Below are 16,587 nucleotides of genomic sequence, written 5' to 3' on the forward strand. Positions count from 1 at the left end.
TGCATAGTGACGCGAGTGAGTCGATTGGTGAGAATCAAATCCAGTCACCTTGTAAGGATTAGAACTTGAAAAACGTTGTGTCAACTTAAAAAGGAAAAGTTATTAAAAGATTCTAACAACTTAAAAACTTATTCGCCTGAAAAATGCTATCACAGAAACGACAGCAAATGGTTGTCAAATTGATCTTTATTTTAGAATAACACACGTGATATTTACAGGTATGTAGAAAAGGCACCAGGTTTGAGCTATCCAAGTTAATTCAAATTTCAAAAAATTAAGCACCAAATATGGGGTCAAATGAGGACGAAGAATGATTGGGTGACTGAGAGCAGCCGGAAGAATAATCCTGTAAGAAATCTGCTCGCTGTGTGAGGTCATCATCCAGAGGCCATAAAGAATCCACTTCGCCAGAGAGCATTTCGTTGAATCCAAATCCTTGATTGAAGTCATTTGACTCGTAGTCGATGCCAAATTGCGTCGGTTCCGGAGATGACATGAGCGATTGAAGGATCGACGTGACGTGAGGAGATTCAGCAGCAGTTGAGTGACTTGTGTTTTCTGATGACGAGCTTCGGGGAGAGATGATTGGTGAGTAATTGCTGCTCATGACGTCACCGTTTGCTTTGTGCATACGTATGTGCTTACGTAACGAACTGGGGTGGGTGTAGCTGCGATCACATCCTTTGTACTTTAAAGTAAAACGCAACGATCAAATTTCAAAATTAAAAATTTTAGCTGACTTCGTTTACAAAGAAAAATGTTAAAGTATAAACATGTGAAAGCGAAACTTGGAATGTTGCTTACCTTGCAAACATATAACTTTCCTTCAATGTGCATGTAGCTGTGCTTCTTACGATCAGAGCTATTGGCAAATCGTCGATCACACCCAAGATATTTGCATCGAAACGGTTTTTCGCCTGAAATAAAACATTGCAGACTTGGAAGCTCGTATTTCGTTAATGAAAATGCTAAGAATAACGCTTAGACTAAAATATTATCTTACCTGTGTGAGTTCTTATATGGATTTTGAGATTTTCGCTCCGAGCAAATAGCTTACTGCAGACGGGGCATGCGAACGGTTTCTCTCTAGTGTGAACTCGGATGTGGTTGACCAACTTGTACTTGGCCTTAAAAGCTTTCAAATGACGTTTGCAATTACGCCAGTAGCAAGTGTGGTTGCTTTGTTCCGGTCCTACGACGTGATCACAAGTGATGTGGTGGACAAACGCTTTCATGTCTTCGAAGATTAAAAAATCGAGGTATATAGGCTACGTTTGCAAAAGTTTATCATTTCGATCTCATTGCTATAACAACATAATTTAAAACAACCAATAACGACGTTTGTTTTACCGCTTCCAAAAAGTTTCTATTAAGCTTAAGTAATTTCAGCTAAAGAAACTCTAAAATTATATAAACTTATATAATTCCATTATATTACAGGTGGAAAACTTTTGGCCGACGAGAGGGAGAGAAAAAAGCTCCAAAAGCAAACGTGCAGGATGAAAAAAAACGCGCTAAACGCCGCAGAACAATGGACTGCAGCTAAAGGTTACAGAAACCTGGCCGATTTTGACAGCCTATGTCGCGCATATAGCCTATGAAACACAATACTGTATTTGTGCTACAGTGTTTCAGTGGTTCTGTGAAAGCAACATAGCTTACAAATTATATTATAGCAGAGTGCAGTGGCTATCGCTTATGATACACGTTAATATATAGTTATAAATTCTAAAGTTAATCTTAGAAATGTTCTTCATATTTAATAACCTACGTTTTTAGGTGTTCAATTTTTGGCAAATGGTCTACCATTGGATACGTATTTTGAAACACATTGGAAACAATTTGACGAAATTCGCGGTAAACTTCACATGCAAAAAAAACTTAAACGCAAGTAAGAAACCGAAGACGAAATGCGATATGGGAGCACCAACCCGAATACACGAAAGCGCTTTTGCGCTTAAAGATTCGCATCTCATCCTTCATCGCCTTATTTGCCGCTCACGTGTGACGACATTCTTATTGAAATTTGTTGGTTTTCAGAATATTGTACCCGCAGAAGATTTTTAAATGATACAAACTAAATAATTTTATACCGGTTATTATATTGTGCTCTATCAACCTTGCGGCCAGGATAATCGGGGTTGTTTTGAAAGCTTGGTCTGGAATTCCCGAGTTTGCAAACTGGCTCTAAACTGTGCGCAGAGTGCAAAAAATTGCTTTTTTACGGCTCAAAAATAAAAACGCTTCGAAATCGTCTCGAAATGAAACACATTTTCAAATTCATAAGAACAGCAGCTGGCCGCCTAAGACTGACGATTTTAAAACGCCGCATATAAGCTAGAACAATTGTGTAACACCGTAGCCCGATTATTTTAATCATGTTTGACAAAGATCAGCCTAGTTTCTCGACAAACAAAGCTGGTCTTGCGTCAGGCCTTTATCTACGTCAACGTTGGGCTTACATTTTGTTTGTTACTTTTTGAAAAAGTTTTTAAAATCTGGCTCTAAAATTCCTACATTGCATAAACCACCAGGGCGCAAATTTGGGTGTTTTTTCGCTTGAAAAACTCTTCACCACGCCTCAAAATAAAATCCATTCACCGATTTTACGTTTACAATAATTAATTTAGTTTAGATTGTGAAAGACGTTTACAACAATTATTTTAACGACGTATATAATATATATACAATAAGGTAAAGGTAGGTGCCTATAATATAATAAGTTGATAGCCGAAAAGTTGTCACATTCAAACAAAGAAACACGACAAACGAAAAATTAAAAACGTAAAAAGATCTATGAGTCCTAAAATCTGGTTCGTGAGAAAGGTTATTGCCCAATGAGACCCCTAGACGCTGGTGGTTTTAATTATAAAGGACTGTTCGACAGGACAGTGATAGAAAAACAACATTAATTACCCAGAAAAACCAATGAAGAAGTTTCTATGATAAAAAATCTCGAAATTATCACAACAAAATAGCACAACCATATGCGGTGTTTGCAAAATCAATTATTAAATCGCATGTGACAAACAAATACAATTGTTACGTAACTATGCAAGTTAATACAAATATAATTACTTTTAAGCAATATTTTATCAGTTCTTCGCGTGGCGCATCAGGATAAACGAGAACTGCATTGTCTAAAAGTCCCGAGTTCGATTCCCGACCAGGTCGCGATTGACAAAATATAATCGCGTTCGGTCGCTCTTAATTTTTGTGTAAATGAATCGATTTTAAGAACGGTATTTATCGAAGTAAAACCAATTTCTTGCTTGAAGATGACTACGTCACACGGAGACGTCACTTTACTTTCGCGAGCGGAGTAGCGGCCATTTACCATCGCACCAACCAAGATAAATCTCCAACTCCTATAAATTAAAAGTTTGAGATTAAATTCCTCTGCAATGTTCAACTTCACACAAACATAACAAGACATAAATAATACCGAGTCATCCAATTGGTCAAGGACTCGTTGAATTTCAGCGATTTCTGATTGGTTCGCATCGCGCTTCCCATCTATTGCGTCATCATCAGGGAAGCAACTCCACATATTCAGCCAATCCTCGATTTTGTTGAAGAAGGATTTTGAAGGAATCTTCGGGATTATGTTGCCACTGATATCAAGCACTCCGATCTAGAGTTAAAATGTTTGTAAAATTAAACTACAACATGGTGTTATAACAAAGACTAATATCCTAATATTTAACTCATACAAGTTAACTGGTTAGTGTTAACTAATTAATAACTAACTAGCTTGATGGTAGCTTAGGCCTACAGTAGCCTACTGGACAAACACAAATTCTTGGATTTTGAGGAAAATAGAAGGAATTTTAAGCGACCAACTTAAACCACAATTGAGTATTCGTTGCAGAAATAAAACTTGATATTAAAGTCGCAAAAATATTTTTACTTTTGTAAAAATTTGAAATTTGCTTCTGGCCAATTCATAGTCAGATGCTGATGATTTTAGCCTAAACTGAACCGATCAAATTTTGCATTTTTCTCAATAAAACGAACGAATTTTAAGCGGCCAGGTTTACTGCGCATTCCAGATCTATCAGCGATTTAAACAATAAAACTTGCGCGGAGAAATTACGCCCCGTTGAAACAAATTAAAACAAAATATTCCGACCAACAACAACGCACAGAATCTCAGCAAACCATGTTTGCTTAAAAGCGGGAAAAACTATTATGACGTCACATGCAAAACAAAGACGCATTGTTACGACACATCGAGTTCGTAAACAAAGTTGAAGACGAACGAAAAAGTAGAAAGTAAAATAAATAAACAAACCTTTCCTGGCATTGCTTGAATTGCCTCAAATAATCGGCCGACATCTTCTGGTTTAGAAAAGCATTCGTCCAGACGAAGCCACTTGATGCATTTCTCAACTTTAGTGAGAATAAACAGGAGCGAGTCAATTTGTGATTCTGTCAACTTGATATCGGATAAACTCAGCCAATCAGGGAAGAGTTCCGCTGCATTCGTGGTGAGCTGCTCGTCATTGATTTGATGAATTTGTTCATAAACACACAGCAATTCCAGTGCCTCATGTTCTAAACAAACATAACTTTCGTTTTCACTTGTTTTACATTTAAATAACTGTAGGCCTATCTGTGACTTGAACCTGGTGTAGGCTAGGCTACAAGTTGGTTACAAGCAAATATCAAAAACACATTTTATGCCTTACTGTGGCGCCAAACACACAGAATAAACCGGTATAAGGTTAAAATATTGGCTTAAAAATCACACAGTCTTGTCATTATATATTTGCATATATAAATTACCGAGTTTATACACTGCTAAAATACATACATGCTAAAATACATTTATACACTGCCCTTGCCAAATACATTACCTTTATTACCATATACATTACATCCACGTTGAAACTTTTCTATTTTTCGAGTTATTTTTCTGCGCTCTTCATTTTCTGCAAAATAATGAAACATTTTAGATTCACAGCATTGCATGTTATAGAACATGAAGATATGGAAACTAAATACAAGGATATAAACTACACTTGTTCCTAAACATATTTCTTAACACATTTTGGTAAAAAAATTACCTAGGCCTATCTGCAATAGAAAAAATCAGGTACGGGTGCAGTTTCTTTAAAATAAAATCCCACTAGAAATTGGTGGTAAAACAAGTAGGCAAGGCTGTAACCAAGTCATTTTTTTAAGACTCGAGTCAAGTTAAGTCATTTGGGAAGTTGACGTAAGTCCAGTCGAGTCAAATTGGATCAATTCAAATTAGACTAGTTGGATCAAGTCAAGTTAAAATATTATGCAAGTCAAATGAAGTCATGTCATTGGCTATACCTTTAACCGATGATTCACAACCAAATCAAATGTCTGTAATTCAGTTAGTTAATAAATTAACAAGGATTTAATGACTTGTGCCAACTTACTTTCCAAGACTCGAGTCAAGTGAAGTCATTTCAAGTATTAAATCAGGTCAAGTCAAGTCAAGTAATTTAAAAACGTGACTCGAGTCATTATAACACTGCAAGTAAGGCTAATGTCTGTAGATCTGGTGCCTTACAGCCGGTTGAATTACCTAAGTCTACACCTCTTTAAACCAGAAACACTGAGTAATTTGTTTTTCACAAGACTTGGACTGGTCAAATCAAAGAAAAGTATGATTCTTACCTTATCCGTGGACAACCATTACCTGGTGGATGCTGACTGGCGTTAGACGTAGACAGAAAATCTAATAAAACGCTTTCTGTTTCTGTGTTATTATTGATTTGTGGTACTATGTGTTGATTTAAGATTAAGGGAATTACAAACATTAATTAGTAACTTGCTATTTCTAGCCTATTCCATCCAAGCTTTCTGAAATCTTTTTCAAAAATAGCCTTTGTAGGCCTAGCCTAGCCCAGTACAGCTAGATTAGACTATAGGCCAGTAGCCTACTTGCTGTTACCGGTACACAAGGTTATGCGTACACGGTACCGGTATATCATTTCGATTGTTTACATTTAAATCGTTTCAATTTGTTTGAACAACGCCTAATTTACTAACTTTGCATTACATTTACCCAGGATATAAGAAACAATCTAAAGAATTGAAACGGTTGCTGCAACATTTTTTCATTCAAAGTGACAATTTCACGGCGGCAGTTTACTGAAGTTGCTGAATCATAATACGGTGACCGGCAAATGTAATATATAATGGATGTCTCTGTTTGACTTACTTGTTGTGCACAAACTAATTTTTGAGGTGATTTAGTCATGAGAGGTGAGAATTTGGGTCGTAGTATACACAGTAGTTTTAAATTAATTTAGAGTTCAGAAAATAAAATATCATTTTAAGTTGAAATTTATCATTTATTTCAATTCGCCGCTAAGCTCAGTAATTTAATCACGAGAAGTAAGGGTTTGGATTAGAGGGTATTAGTTTTAGGTTAATTTATATTCCACACTTTAGCAAAATTGACATGTCTTGTAAGTTGAAAATTAGCATTCGCCATTAGCTGTTTACACTAGTCATATTTTCCTACTTCGATAAACGGCGGCTTAAATTGGTCAGTAGCTAAAATTGAGACTTGCCAACGTTGTTATAGTTTGTTCCAGTTTGAGGTCTCTGGTATAGACAATGAGTTTGTAGGTAGTGAATACATCATAGTAAAATCAAATGGTAAATATACAGAAACCACAACCTGCACCTTATTACATGTCAACCCTTAAATCACGTAAATATTGGTTAAAGTTAGTGGAGAAGTTTGCAATCTTAGAAATGTCTTGTCGCACGCCAGGAGTGTACACTCCCAACTGAGAACCCCTGCTCTAGTACAACTAACTTACACAGGTTAGTTAGGAGATGGCTCAGAAGCCCACTTGTTGTTACTGGTATGAAAAAGCATACGTACGTGGTAACGACATAGTTTAGTCATTAGAGAAAAATTTGTAACACAAAATAAAAACGTTGTTTAAATTGCTTACCTAAAGAACCTTGTTTTGTTGATCCAGTATGTGGTGAATCTCTGAAAAGAAACAAACCTTAAAGGTTGAAGGAAATTATAATTAGTAATCAGCAACATGGCATAAACTATCTATGATAAAGTAAAAACTATCAAACAGCAATGATGCAAAGCTGACTTCATTGGATAGTATGGTCCCTCAATTTCCTCGTCACGTAGATACCACCACAGATAAGCAAGTAGACCAGGGTAAGGTCCTGTAAGTGTGAGTAAAAATTTATCATAATCTCTCTTTCCGTTATTCAAAAATCCCAGCAGCTTCATAGATTCGGCCAATTTCTCATCACCATGTTCATCCTAGAAACAAAATCAACTTTAAAAAAATATTTAGTTTGTGTTTTAAACTTAACTTCGTTAAATAAAGAATTGACAAAGTTAGGTTTGAAATGGTGTCTTTATTTCAATAAATATAGCACAAGATAAAAATTTTATCGCTAATTCATAAATAACAAACCTTGATATGATGCGTATTTAAGAATTATAAGATGCGCATTTTTACCAATTTTTTTGCCAGGCGCTTGCTTTTATATTTTCTTACCATATTTCGTATCACTTTTTGAAGAAGTTGATGGACGTTTCCACATTCCTTAATAGGAAACTTTCTCTCACTTCTTAAGGAGGATGGCACATTGTTGATACTTATGTCGAATTCATTTTCAAAGTGTTTAAGAGCTTGTTGATATTTTTCAGCATTTTTTCGGGATTGGGTGTAAAACCACCTATTGGCTTCCTGTTGATGCAAATATTTAATTTTCATTACAAACATAGAAATGACGCAAAGCTGAATTATATTGTAATCATCAAATAATTTCTGTCATCTTTTTTATGCAAACCAACCTTATAAAATCCAATTTTCTTCTTTGACGTCCAAAAAAGTGGATGAAACTTCACAAGTTGTATTGTTGGTCGCTTTTTTGGGTCAAAATCAACCTCCTTTTTTTCTAGGTGATATCCAAACATCTTCTTTATCAAATCTTTAGCAAGTTCCTTTTGCTCTTGGGATAAATCGTCCACTAGAAATATTGTTCAAACAGGAAAAAGGTACGTTTTGTAGACAAAATATGATTTAGTTATTCTATGTGAAATTTTACAAGAACCAAACATAATAAGATAAAATGTAAACTAAAACATCTGGCAAAGAGTTATAAACAGAAAAATAATAGCGATGCTTGATAGCATCATGGAAAGTCACTATAGTAGAGAGGCGTGTATGTGTTACTAGAAAACACACATGCCCGAGGGTATGAGCACAACAATTATCCTACTATCTGAATTTAGATTATTATTTTTTTAGATTAAAAACTGAACAAAAAGCGCTGGAATTGGCACTATGTGTTAATTAAAATGAGGTTATAAAAAACATACTTCTCAAAATCTTGAAGTAATCATTTTAAAAGAACCTATTTATCTTTCTTGAAAAATGTAATTCGGTACAGGGATTCGGTACTTTCACAAAAAAGTACTGACGATGCTGTTTTGACGGTATCGGTTCTGAAAAAGCACCGCAGTACCGTAATACGGTATCATAGTACCGTGGTACTGCCTACCTTTGCTATCCGAGTGCACAAATGTCATTATTAAGCAAAACAAATTGTATCAACTTTTAGGCAACAAGGCACCTGAGTCAAGAAGATCCAAATCAGGAGAAGCTTTTTGTTGAATGTTGTGGGGGGCTTCGTGAGAAGTTTTGTCACCAAATGGATGACGCCCATTTGTGAGGACATAATACAAGGTAATGCCAAGTGAAAATATATCGGCAGACTTTCTCTGTAAAATTGTGATATTTAAAGGTTAAATATAAAGACACCTTAAAAAATTATTAATGATTTGAGTAAGATTGCAGAGGTCGGCCTGACTTGATGGAAGTGGTTTAATTCATGATGATTGAGGCATACAATGTTTGATTATTCTCAAAATGTGCCACTAAACAGTTTAATATTAAAACTGTTTCCCAGAGTTAGAAAAAATTCTACCTGCCAATTTTAAATTCGATAAAGTTTGTGAGATAAAAAATAAAACTAAAATCTTAAGAATTTGGAGATTTATTATTCTAGAATCTAGAGTGTGCATTACTACAGCTAGTGTACCCATGATGTTTCACGACTTCCATCTTCTCTCCGATGATACTCAGGAGCCATGAATGCCTCAGTGCTGGTCGAAGTGGTGGGTGCGCTCGATACATCAGTTGCCAATATTTTGCTCAAACCAAAATCAGTCACTTTTATTGTTGCATTTTTATCACTCAAACGTATCAAGAAATTGCTTGGCTTCACGTCTCTATGAACTAAACAAATAAAAGTTTATTTATGTTTATTTATACACAAAACAAATAGCAATTATTTCAAAAGAATTTTTAAGAAGGAGGCAGAATTCAACTGATTTTGAAGAAATAAAAGAATTAAACTTCAGACCAAATGGTATTGTTTGTTTACACTGCACGCAAAATTTAGTTGTGTGTGCTCGGATACCGGAAAATCGAGTGGGTACAAAAGGATTTTGCACACTTAATTATTTGTCTGCCGTATTGCAATCTTCACTGAGCATATCAAAGTTGACTGTCATATTTTCGTAATAGCTTTAGCTCCTAAAATGTTTTTTTAGAATAGTTTAACCAGTCCATTCCATGAATACTTAATTGTGTTGTTTGATATCAAACAAATTTGTTTTTAAGCTAGCAATGAACACTCTCTAAGCAAGTTATACAAAGTACTTACTAATATTTTGTCCATGTAAATAGGAAATTCCCTCAATTATATGTAAGCAGATTTCCGAAGCAGTTAAATTGCAAGCATTAAGTTCACCCTTCTTTGTCCACTGCAAAAAAAGGTAATAAACTTTATCTATATTATTATGACATTCATTTTATTTTCCCGTATAAACTTTAGGTCCATTTTAATTTTTAGGAATTTGTTCGAGACGTTGGAACTACAAGACTAAATTTGGTGCATTTACTTAAACCAGTGTTTCTCAAACTTTGTGCGATCGCGTACCACTCATTCGTTTTTTTTCTACACTGCGTACCACCTGGCTCCTGAATGACTTATTTTACTCAAATGTACCGGGCTTTATTAGTTATTACCGTTATTACTATACCATAACACCAATGAATAGCAAGAAAACACAATTTAATTTGATAGATGCAACTGTTTCTTCTGCACAAGCTTGTCTATCCAGACAACACATTACTCACAGCACATCGAAAATCATGTTCAGCGGTACGCGGTACCACTTAAAAAGCTCTCGCGTACCACAGTTTGAGAACCACTGGCTTAAACAAAGAATAGAAATTCCACTTATTTCTCCAATGTAACTTAAATTTGATTGAAAGTATAGTCATGAATAGCATTTTCTGAAAAAAATTGATACACTTGATTTGTTTAGTGATTTAGCTTGATTATTGGCATGCTTCCTGTTGTAACATTTTGTCAAAATAAAATCTTTGTAATCTGTTTAATCATCATTTTTGAAAAAATTATATGTTTGTATTTGGGTAGCCCATAATTCTCCTAATGCGTGTGGTTGCTGTATTTTAGCAGTTAGGAAAACTAAGTATCTAAATCGAATCTCTTTATTTAATGGCAGCGTGTGGTTGCTTTTAACACGTTTTGTCGCTATCGATGATATGTAGCTAGGGCCGACTTTGACCAACGCTAGCAAAGCTACTGCTAGTCTTTGACCAATGCGAGCGATGTTACTGCATTAGGCCAAGCGCTGCTTAGCACTGAAACAAGAATAACAATTTAGCTTTTAATTTGCACAAACCACAGTATCATTTCACGATTTGTTCTCAAAATAAAATCGGCCAGGGACCTCGAAATAGCAAAGGCCAGCTCTATATGTAGGTAGGTCAATCCTACTCCAATGCACAGGCTGAATGCCCCCTAAAATCTACTACGTGACGCAATAAACTCAGCATACCTCCTCAAGATCACCATCACACATTTCCATATACAGTGAAATCGCTTCTTCCTAAAAGAATGTGTATGAGAAACTTATGTATGGTTCGCAACATTTTTTCACCAAAATTAACTGAAACAAGCCACACTATTTAACCCTAATGCAAAGCATTTTTATAATCATATAAACTCTTAAATACATCTTCAATGGCATCAAGGTAAAGGACCACATTTGGATGATGAAAACTGTTGTTGCATATTTTCTTGAAAGCTTGTGCTTCGCTTTCAGCAAATTTGACATGGTCCTTTAAAACACGCTTCTCGATGATCAGCGTTTCATCATTTTTCCGGCATCTGCAATCAAAAGTATGTTTAAATTATTTCCTGCATGAATGAATACTTGCTTCTAGTGATTATAGCAACTCATTAACTAGGCAATTACACTGCAGAAAAGTTTTCACTAACTCTGGGGGATGTTACAAAAACGTTTTATAATGTTTGCCTTTATGACACTTATTACCATCATTTGCTCATTTGATGCAGACCTTATCTAAAAAGCAAATAAAATGAGTGCTTTTACGTTGTTTGAGGGTCATCTACTCCACAGTTCAGATATTAACTCCCAGTCAGAAACAAAAAACAAATTGTTGATAGTCGCTTAGTGCTGTAGAATTACGAACTGACAACTTTTCTTGCAGGAAACTCACCCGACAACCATCGCTGCATCAACATTCGTCAATCTTGCACCTTTTGAAAGTTCAGGCGGCCAATAACTTTCTAGTCTTTCTAGTTCTTCATTCTAGTGTACAGTTGACCCCACACACAATCAATCTGTCTTGGTTTATTGTTTCGTCCCAGCTAAGCATTGTGGAATCTTTGTTTGGGAGTTTTCTACCGTATACGATCTGTTTCCTTTGGATCAAACTGAAGCGCTAGCCTAGCAAGGTTGCTAAACTCAAAAAAGTTGATTTATAGAAGAGCTCGTCTAGTAAAATTGTGCAAACTCAGTGTGATCTTCAAACCTAAAAAAGAGCTCGTCTAAATTATGAGCACAGAGTGTTCAAAGCGGACTGGACAGCTAAATATTTTTATTTTGATGTTGTTTGGCTCCACATATATTTGTGAACAGACGTTCAGCCTGATGAACATCAACAAATCTATTCAAAGATCTCAATTAACTGATAAAAACCTCAGATCTATTCTGAGAATTGCCACAAGCAAGCTAACACCTAATATTGCTGTTTTGGCAAAAAAGGTTGCCTAAAAATTTCATTCATGCTGGAATTAAATCCAATTTTCATGCAAGTTCTGTTGCTTTTACAGCTTTTAAATGTAAATTACTGTTCAAAAATTAGGTCATAAAACTAGTGTAAACACTCTTTGTCCACTACATATGTACATATGTACATACTACATAAGTCTGCCTGTCAAATTTTGGGAAATTTTTGGCCCCTGAGTCAAAAAGTTTGCCCAACCCTGGTCTAGTCCAATGCATTTCGCAATACTGTAAAAACAGTTATTGCCAAAAGTGTATCCCAAATTCGGCCACCTATTATATGACTGTTGCCATCTCTGTTATAATTAAGCGATATATTTGCACTTTTCTGCTATTAACTGCATAACCACCATGTATGAATAAAAAATCCTCCCTCCGCTATAGGTCATCTTCGTCATTAAAAAGCTTAATTTATGATACGTTTTTGACAATAACTGCAGAACCAAAAGTTGTCTCAAAACTAGAAAATCATGCCATATTTTTAACCTAACTTTAAACATTATTGAAATTCAAATTATTTACAACTTTTTCGCACCTAAAGAAAAACATTTTGGCTATAAAATTCGAGATTCTTTACAGATATCTTAGGTTTGGGGTTTTAACTAGATTAGTTTAAAAGCTATAGCTGTTAATAGTCTCATATGTCATTTCGATAACATATGGTGTACTTCAAAACATATTTCTATTTTCTTATTTCCGATCGGTGCATGCAATTCCTTTCTAAATGACAAAATACGTTCAAATAAAGTTTGGTTGTAGCCTACCATTTTATCTGTATTCTGCAGTGTAGCAAAACCTCCGAATCTTACTACGGTGTTTGTGCGTATCGGCGGTAAGTTTTTAAACTTTCTTAAAATACTCATATTGTTAGTCAGTTTTACTGCTCTACAAACTGGTAATCAAACGCAGCAATCAATCTGTTTTTGCTCATCTCTACAATATCACTAAAAACATATGCATTCGACTAACTGCTGTATATGATCAATCGATTAGATTGATTTAGGAATAAAGGTTTTGAGAGGAATACGTTTCTTTTGTTTAATTTCACACAAAACAGCATTTTAGAACTTCTGGTACCATTAATTACATGTAGAATAGTGATTGTTGGTTAAAATTTAAGTAGGTATTACACAATATCAAATCACTTAGTTCGCCTACTACTGAAATACCGACTTATTCTACCAAAGCAGCCCCTGATTCAATTTTAACCCCACCCAGTCTTAATCCTGGTTTCTAAGACAATAAATTGTTTAATCTGACTCTGACCGCAACTTGTTAGTCAAACTAAACTGTAAAAATTAGACATGAGGGATAAATAAGAAGATATAAAGATAAATGGAGAAGTTACTGAAACATCTACTACGATAAAAATGCCAACAAAAAGATAAGAAGTCTAATAATAATAAGTTTTCTTTGTTTGCTTTGAAACAACACAAAGTTGCTAGCATTAAGCGACCTAGATAGGTAGTATGACTTACTTATAAATCTTTGAAAACAAGTGATGTTTCCATGGTGATTTTGGTTCTCGTGGATATTTCCTTTCACATGAAAATGTCTCGCTGGACATTTTTTAAACTGGCAACATTTTGTGGAACAGGATAAGTTCTTTGGCCAATATAATGGCGGAAATACAATATAATGTCAATGAAATTACATTATTTTGGTTAAAACATATCATGTGACGTTAATCCATAAATTTTCAAATACAATTAATCTGTCCCTAACTCTAAATAAACTTTCATTTAGTTGAAGCATAAACAATTATTTGAAGTTTACAGCATTAACCACAGATTTTATCTTCTTTTGTTTATTGAGCAAACATGCACCTAATAGTCAACCAAAAGCATAATTCAAATGTTGAGTCCAGCTAGCATGCAAAGACTTAAACCCTACGTCCTCAAGTATCAAACTCAGCAAGTAAGCGCTCGTGAAATCCTCACTTAAATTGACTATCGCCCAGAATGGTAAGAAAATAAGACCAACAGACACACCTAACACATAGGCTTGTTATACAAGATGATGAAGGTCTGCCCGCACTAAATCAACAACTATTTCAACTCTTAATTATTTCATAGATCTCTCAATACCAACCTATCTCATACATTATAATTCAATCTGCCATCGCTGCTGTGAACATTTTGCACAAGTCGTAAAACAAATGTTATAAATGAACAACGCAACCATGGGTCAATATTTACCTTGAAGTCATAAAACATTAGTTCTGAACGACAAAGAGTGAAAATAATGGCAGACCATTGCCATAGTGCTTCATATCAAGTTTCACTTCACTGCATGTTTTGAACAATTTTAGGCTGCATTGACTGCTGAAGGTTTGCTGATTAATGCTGTGTAAAGTTGCACTGCCTAAAATATTTGCAACATTTCTAACCCCATGGTTTTTCGAATGAGTTTGCATTTCAAGATGGACCATATGCCTTTCATGCCATAATATTTTGACAAATAAAACAAGAGCAGTTTCAGGGATGAACAATCATAGACGTAGGATTCATGCAGACAAAGCAAAGAAACCAACTCAGATTCTTTTAAGTCTAAGAAGAACAAAAGTTAGAAAGTCCATTCACTCCACGATTGATTCTGTTCTGGTTTGCATCATAATTTTGCTACGTACAACTTGTGGCAAAGTATAAATGACAAAATATAAAACAGATAATACAACAAAATCAAACAGTAAGATACGGCAGTAATCCAGGTCAAAAGTGCAGAATGAAACTTAGTTTACTCTTTACGCAGCGATGTAAAATTATAAATTTAAGTTGTAAATCAATGGACATAATATTGTTTTGCCGAAAACTTAGTATGAAACTTTATAAAAAAAAAGGCGGCAGCTATTGTCAACTTGGGTCCAACATTCAAATAAGTATTATGGTTTAAAAGGTTGGCACCTGACATTGTAAGTCCGGTGAATCTCTCATTTTTTGAAAGATTGTTTCTTCCCCTTAAGCTGACATTTGGTGGCAGCAACCACAATCTTTAAAATTTGAAGGTCAGGGTGCATTCTGTGTGACGTGTATTCCGAAGGTACATAATGAGTACGCCAAAGACGACCTATGTCTCGGAACCTATCAATCAAAAATTGAGTGCATAGAAGTTTTATTCAAATAATTAATTGCAAAATTTCACACCTAAAGTGCACTACCAGCAAGCAATTTTAATGAATGCCCAAATGTCATAGCACCCAGAATTCAGCCTGGGCACCCAACATTTAACTAAATGTATGACATTTGGGCAACTGGATTTTGATGTGGCTGCATTTTTTGGTTTTCATAGTTTCTGGAGTTACATCAAAAACTAGTTGATTCATTTAATGCTTGAACAATGAATGTACAGTGCAAAACAATGACACATTGTGGTTGTCCGGATATTGTTGTTGTTAATAGTTTTCTCAGTGGATTGCTCAAAGTTGGAAAATAAAACATAACTCGGAGCCTTTATCGGAAATAATTGACCTTAGTATGCTATTTTATGTCAGCTAACACTTATTTCTTGTCTAAAGTAATGGCCACATGTATTATCGGTTTTGAGATGTGGCACAAAGAGCCAAGCCTTTGGCAGAATTCATGTGGAATACACCCTGGTACGGTTGCCAAGCTATCTACAATAAGCTATCAAAACTGAAAACAATCAGATCTGCAAGTTTAAATGCATGGGGCCACATTGGGCCACTACTTGTTGCACAAAATTCAAATCTAATCTGGCCAATCTATACATTGTATACATGCTTTATACAGCTTTCTAACTAATCAAAGTCTTTTTAAGAAGCTATAGACGTTTACCGGGCCCGTAGCCTACTTCTCATGATTCTTGTAAGAAAGTTGTTAAAGATAGGCGGTTAGATTAAAAGACCAGGCATGTAAAAAGTTTATTTTAGTTGCTTATGATTTAATTTAAACTAAATTTGAAATTGAGATCAAAATGAAAACTTTGATTTAAAAGTTTAGGTAGGTAGCCTACGTTACAATAATTTCAAAGCTGGCCAAGGTCAATTTAATTGCATGAATGACGACCTTGACAGTTGACACCGTCTTGAACTACAATTTCTGAACTTCATGTTTTGACACTGAGTCCATAAATCCAAGTCGTGTAGTAGTGCCAGTAAGCCAGACTGCAGAGTTTGGCATAGGTGTACTTAATACTGCTTTTCATGAGCTATATATATACAATCAGTCAATGAGTCATGAGCCAATCTATACATGCTTTGTACAGCTTTCTAACTAATCAAAGTCTTTTTAAGAAGCTATGGACATATAGCATATACTTTTCAAGATTCTTGTAAGACAGTTGTTAAAGATAAGCGGTTACTTTAAAAGAATGGGCATGTAAAAAGTTGATTTTAGTTGCTTATAACTCAATTTAAGCTAAATTTGAACTTTAATCAAATTTGATCAAAATCAAAACTTTGCTCTAAA

The 16,587-nt window shown here is 35.0% G+C and overlaps 3 protein-coding genes and 2 long non-coding RNA genes across 5 annotated transcripts in view; 2 read left to right on the forward strand and 3 right to left on the reverse strand.

The window, feature by feature from the left end:
• LOC143471273 (uncharacterized) overlaps positions 1-16,587 on the reverse strand; it is a 66,548-nt gene that overhangs the window by 17,578 nt on the left and 32,383 nt on the right. The gene's annotated exons all lie outside the window — the stretch shown is intronic.
• LOC143471270 (uncharacterized) lies at positions 180-1,809 on the reverse strand. The gene is made up of 3 exons (XM_076969694.1): positions 1,004-1,809; positions 805-917; positions 180-688 (listed from the first exon to the last, which is right to left on the reverse strand). Exons 1-3 carry the CDS (start codon positions 1,233-1,235, stop codon positions 275-277), a joined length of 759 nt encoding a protein of 252 aa, XP_076825809.1. The 5' UTR covers positions 1,236-1,809; the 3' UTR covers positions 180-274.
• On the forward strand, positions 1,153-2,205 carry LOC143471278 (uncharacterized). Its single transcript, XR_013119524.1, has 3 exons — positions 1,153-1,259; positions 1,441-1,548; positions 1,780-2,205. It is a non-coding gene; the product is annotated as an uncharacterized LOC143471278 (long non-coding RNA).
• Positions 2,572-13,889, reverse strand: LOC143471257 (serine/threonine-protein kinase/endoribonuclease IRE1-like). Its single transcript, XM_076969672.1, has 14 exons — positions 13,639-13,889; positions 11,085-11,238; positions 10,907-10,957; positions 9,703-9,802; positions 9,076-9,272; positions 8,608-8,755; positions 7,826-8,001; positions 7,527-7,718; positions 7,107-7,285; positions 6,951-6,991; positions 4,860-4,934; positions 4,295-4,557; positions 3,446-3,634; positions 2,572-3,368 (listed from the first exon to the last, which is right to left on the reverse strand). Exons 1-14 carry the CDS (start codon positions 13,725-13,727, stop codon positions 3,306-3,308), a joined length of 1,917 nt encoding a protein of 638 aa, XP_076825787.1. The 5' UTR covers positions 13,728-13,889; the 3' UTR covers positions 2,572-3,305.
• LOC143471277 (uncharacterized) lies at positions 7,912-10,577 on the forward strand. The gene is made up of 4 exons (XR_013119523.1): positions 7,912-8,029; positions 8,596-8,720; positions 9,043-9,814; positions 9,892-10,577. It is a non-coding gene; the product is annotated as an uncharacterized LOC143471277 (long non-coding RNA).

This window comes from Clavelina lepadiformis, chromosome 9, assembly GCF_947623445.1.
Source record: "Clavelina lepadiformis chromosome 9, kaClaLepa1.1, whole genome shotgun sequence".
Taxonomy (NCBI): domain Eukaryota; kingdom Metazoa; phylum Chordata; class Ascidiacea; order Aplousobranchia; family Clavelinidae; genus Clavelina; species Clavelina lepadiformis.

Coding starts and splice junctions, on each gene's coding strand:
- LOC143471270 (XM_076969694.1), bottom strand. CDS start 1,235: ATGAAAGCGTTTGTCCACCACATCACTTGTGATCACGTCGTAGGACCG. Junction 918..1,003: donor CCATATAAGAACTCACACAG/GTAAGATAATAT, acceptor GTTTTATTTCAG/GCGAAAAACCGTTTCGATGC. Junction 689..804: donor GAAAGTTATATGTTTGCAAG/GTAAGCAACATT, acceptor TTTACTTTAAAG/TACAAAGGATGTGATCGCAG.
- LOC143471257 (XM_076969672.1), bottom strand. CDS start 13,727: ATGTCCAGCGAGACATTTTCATGTGAAAGGAAATATCCACGAGAACCA. Junction 10,958..11,084: donor ACCTTGATGCCATTGAAGAT/GTATTTAAGAGT, acceptor ACATTCTTTTAG/GAAGAAGCGATTTCACTGTA. Junction 7,719..7,825: donor AGAAAATTGGATTTTATAAG/GTTGGTTTGCAT, acceptor TTGCATCAACAG/GAAGCCAATAGGTGGTTTTA.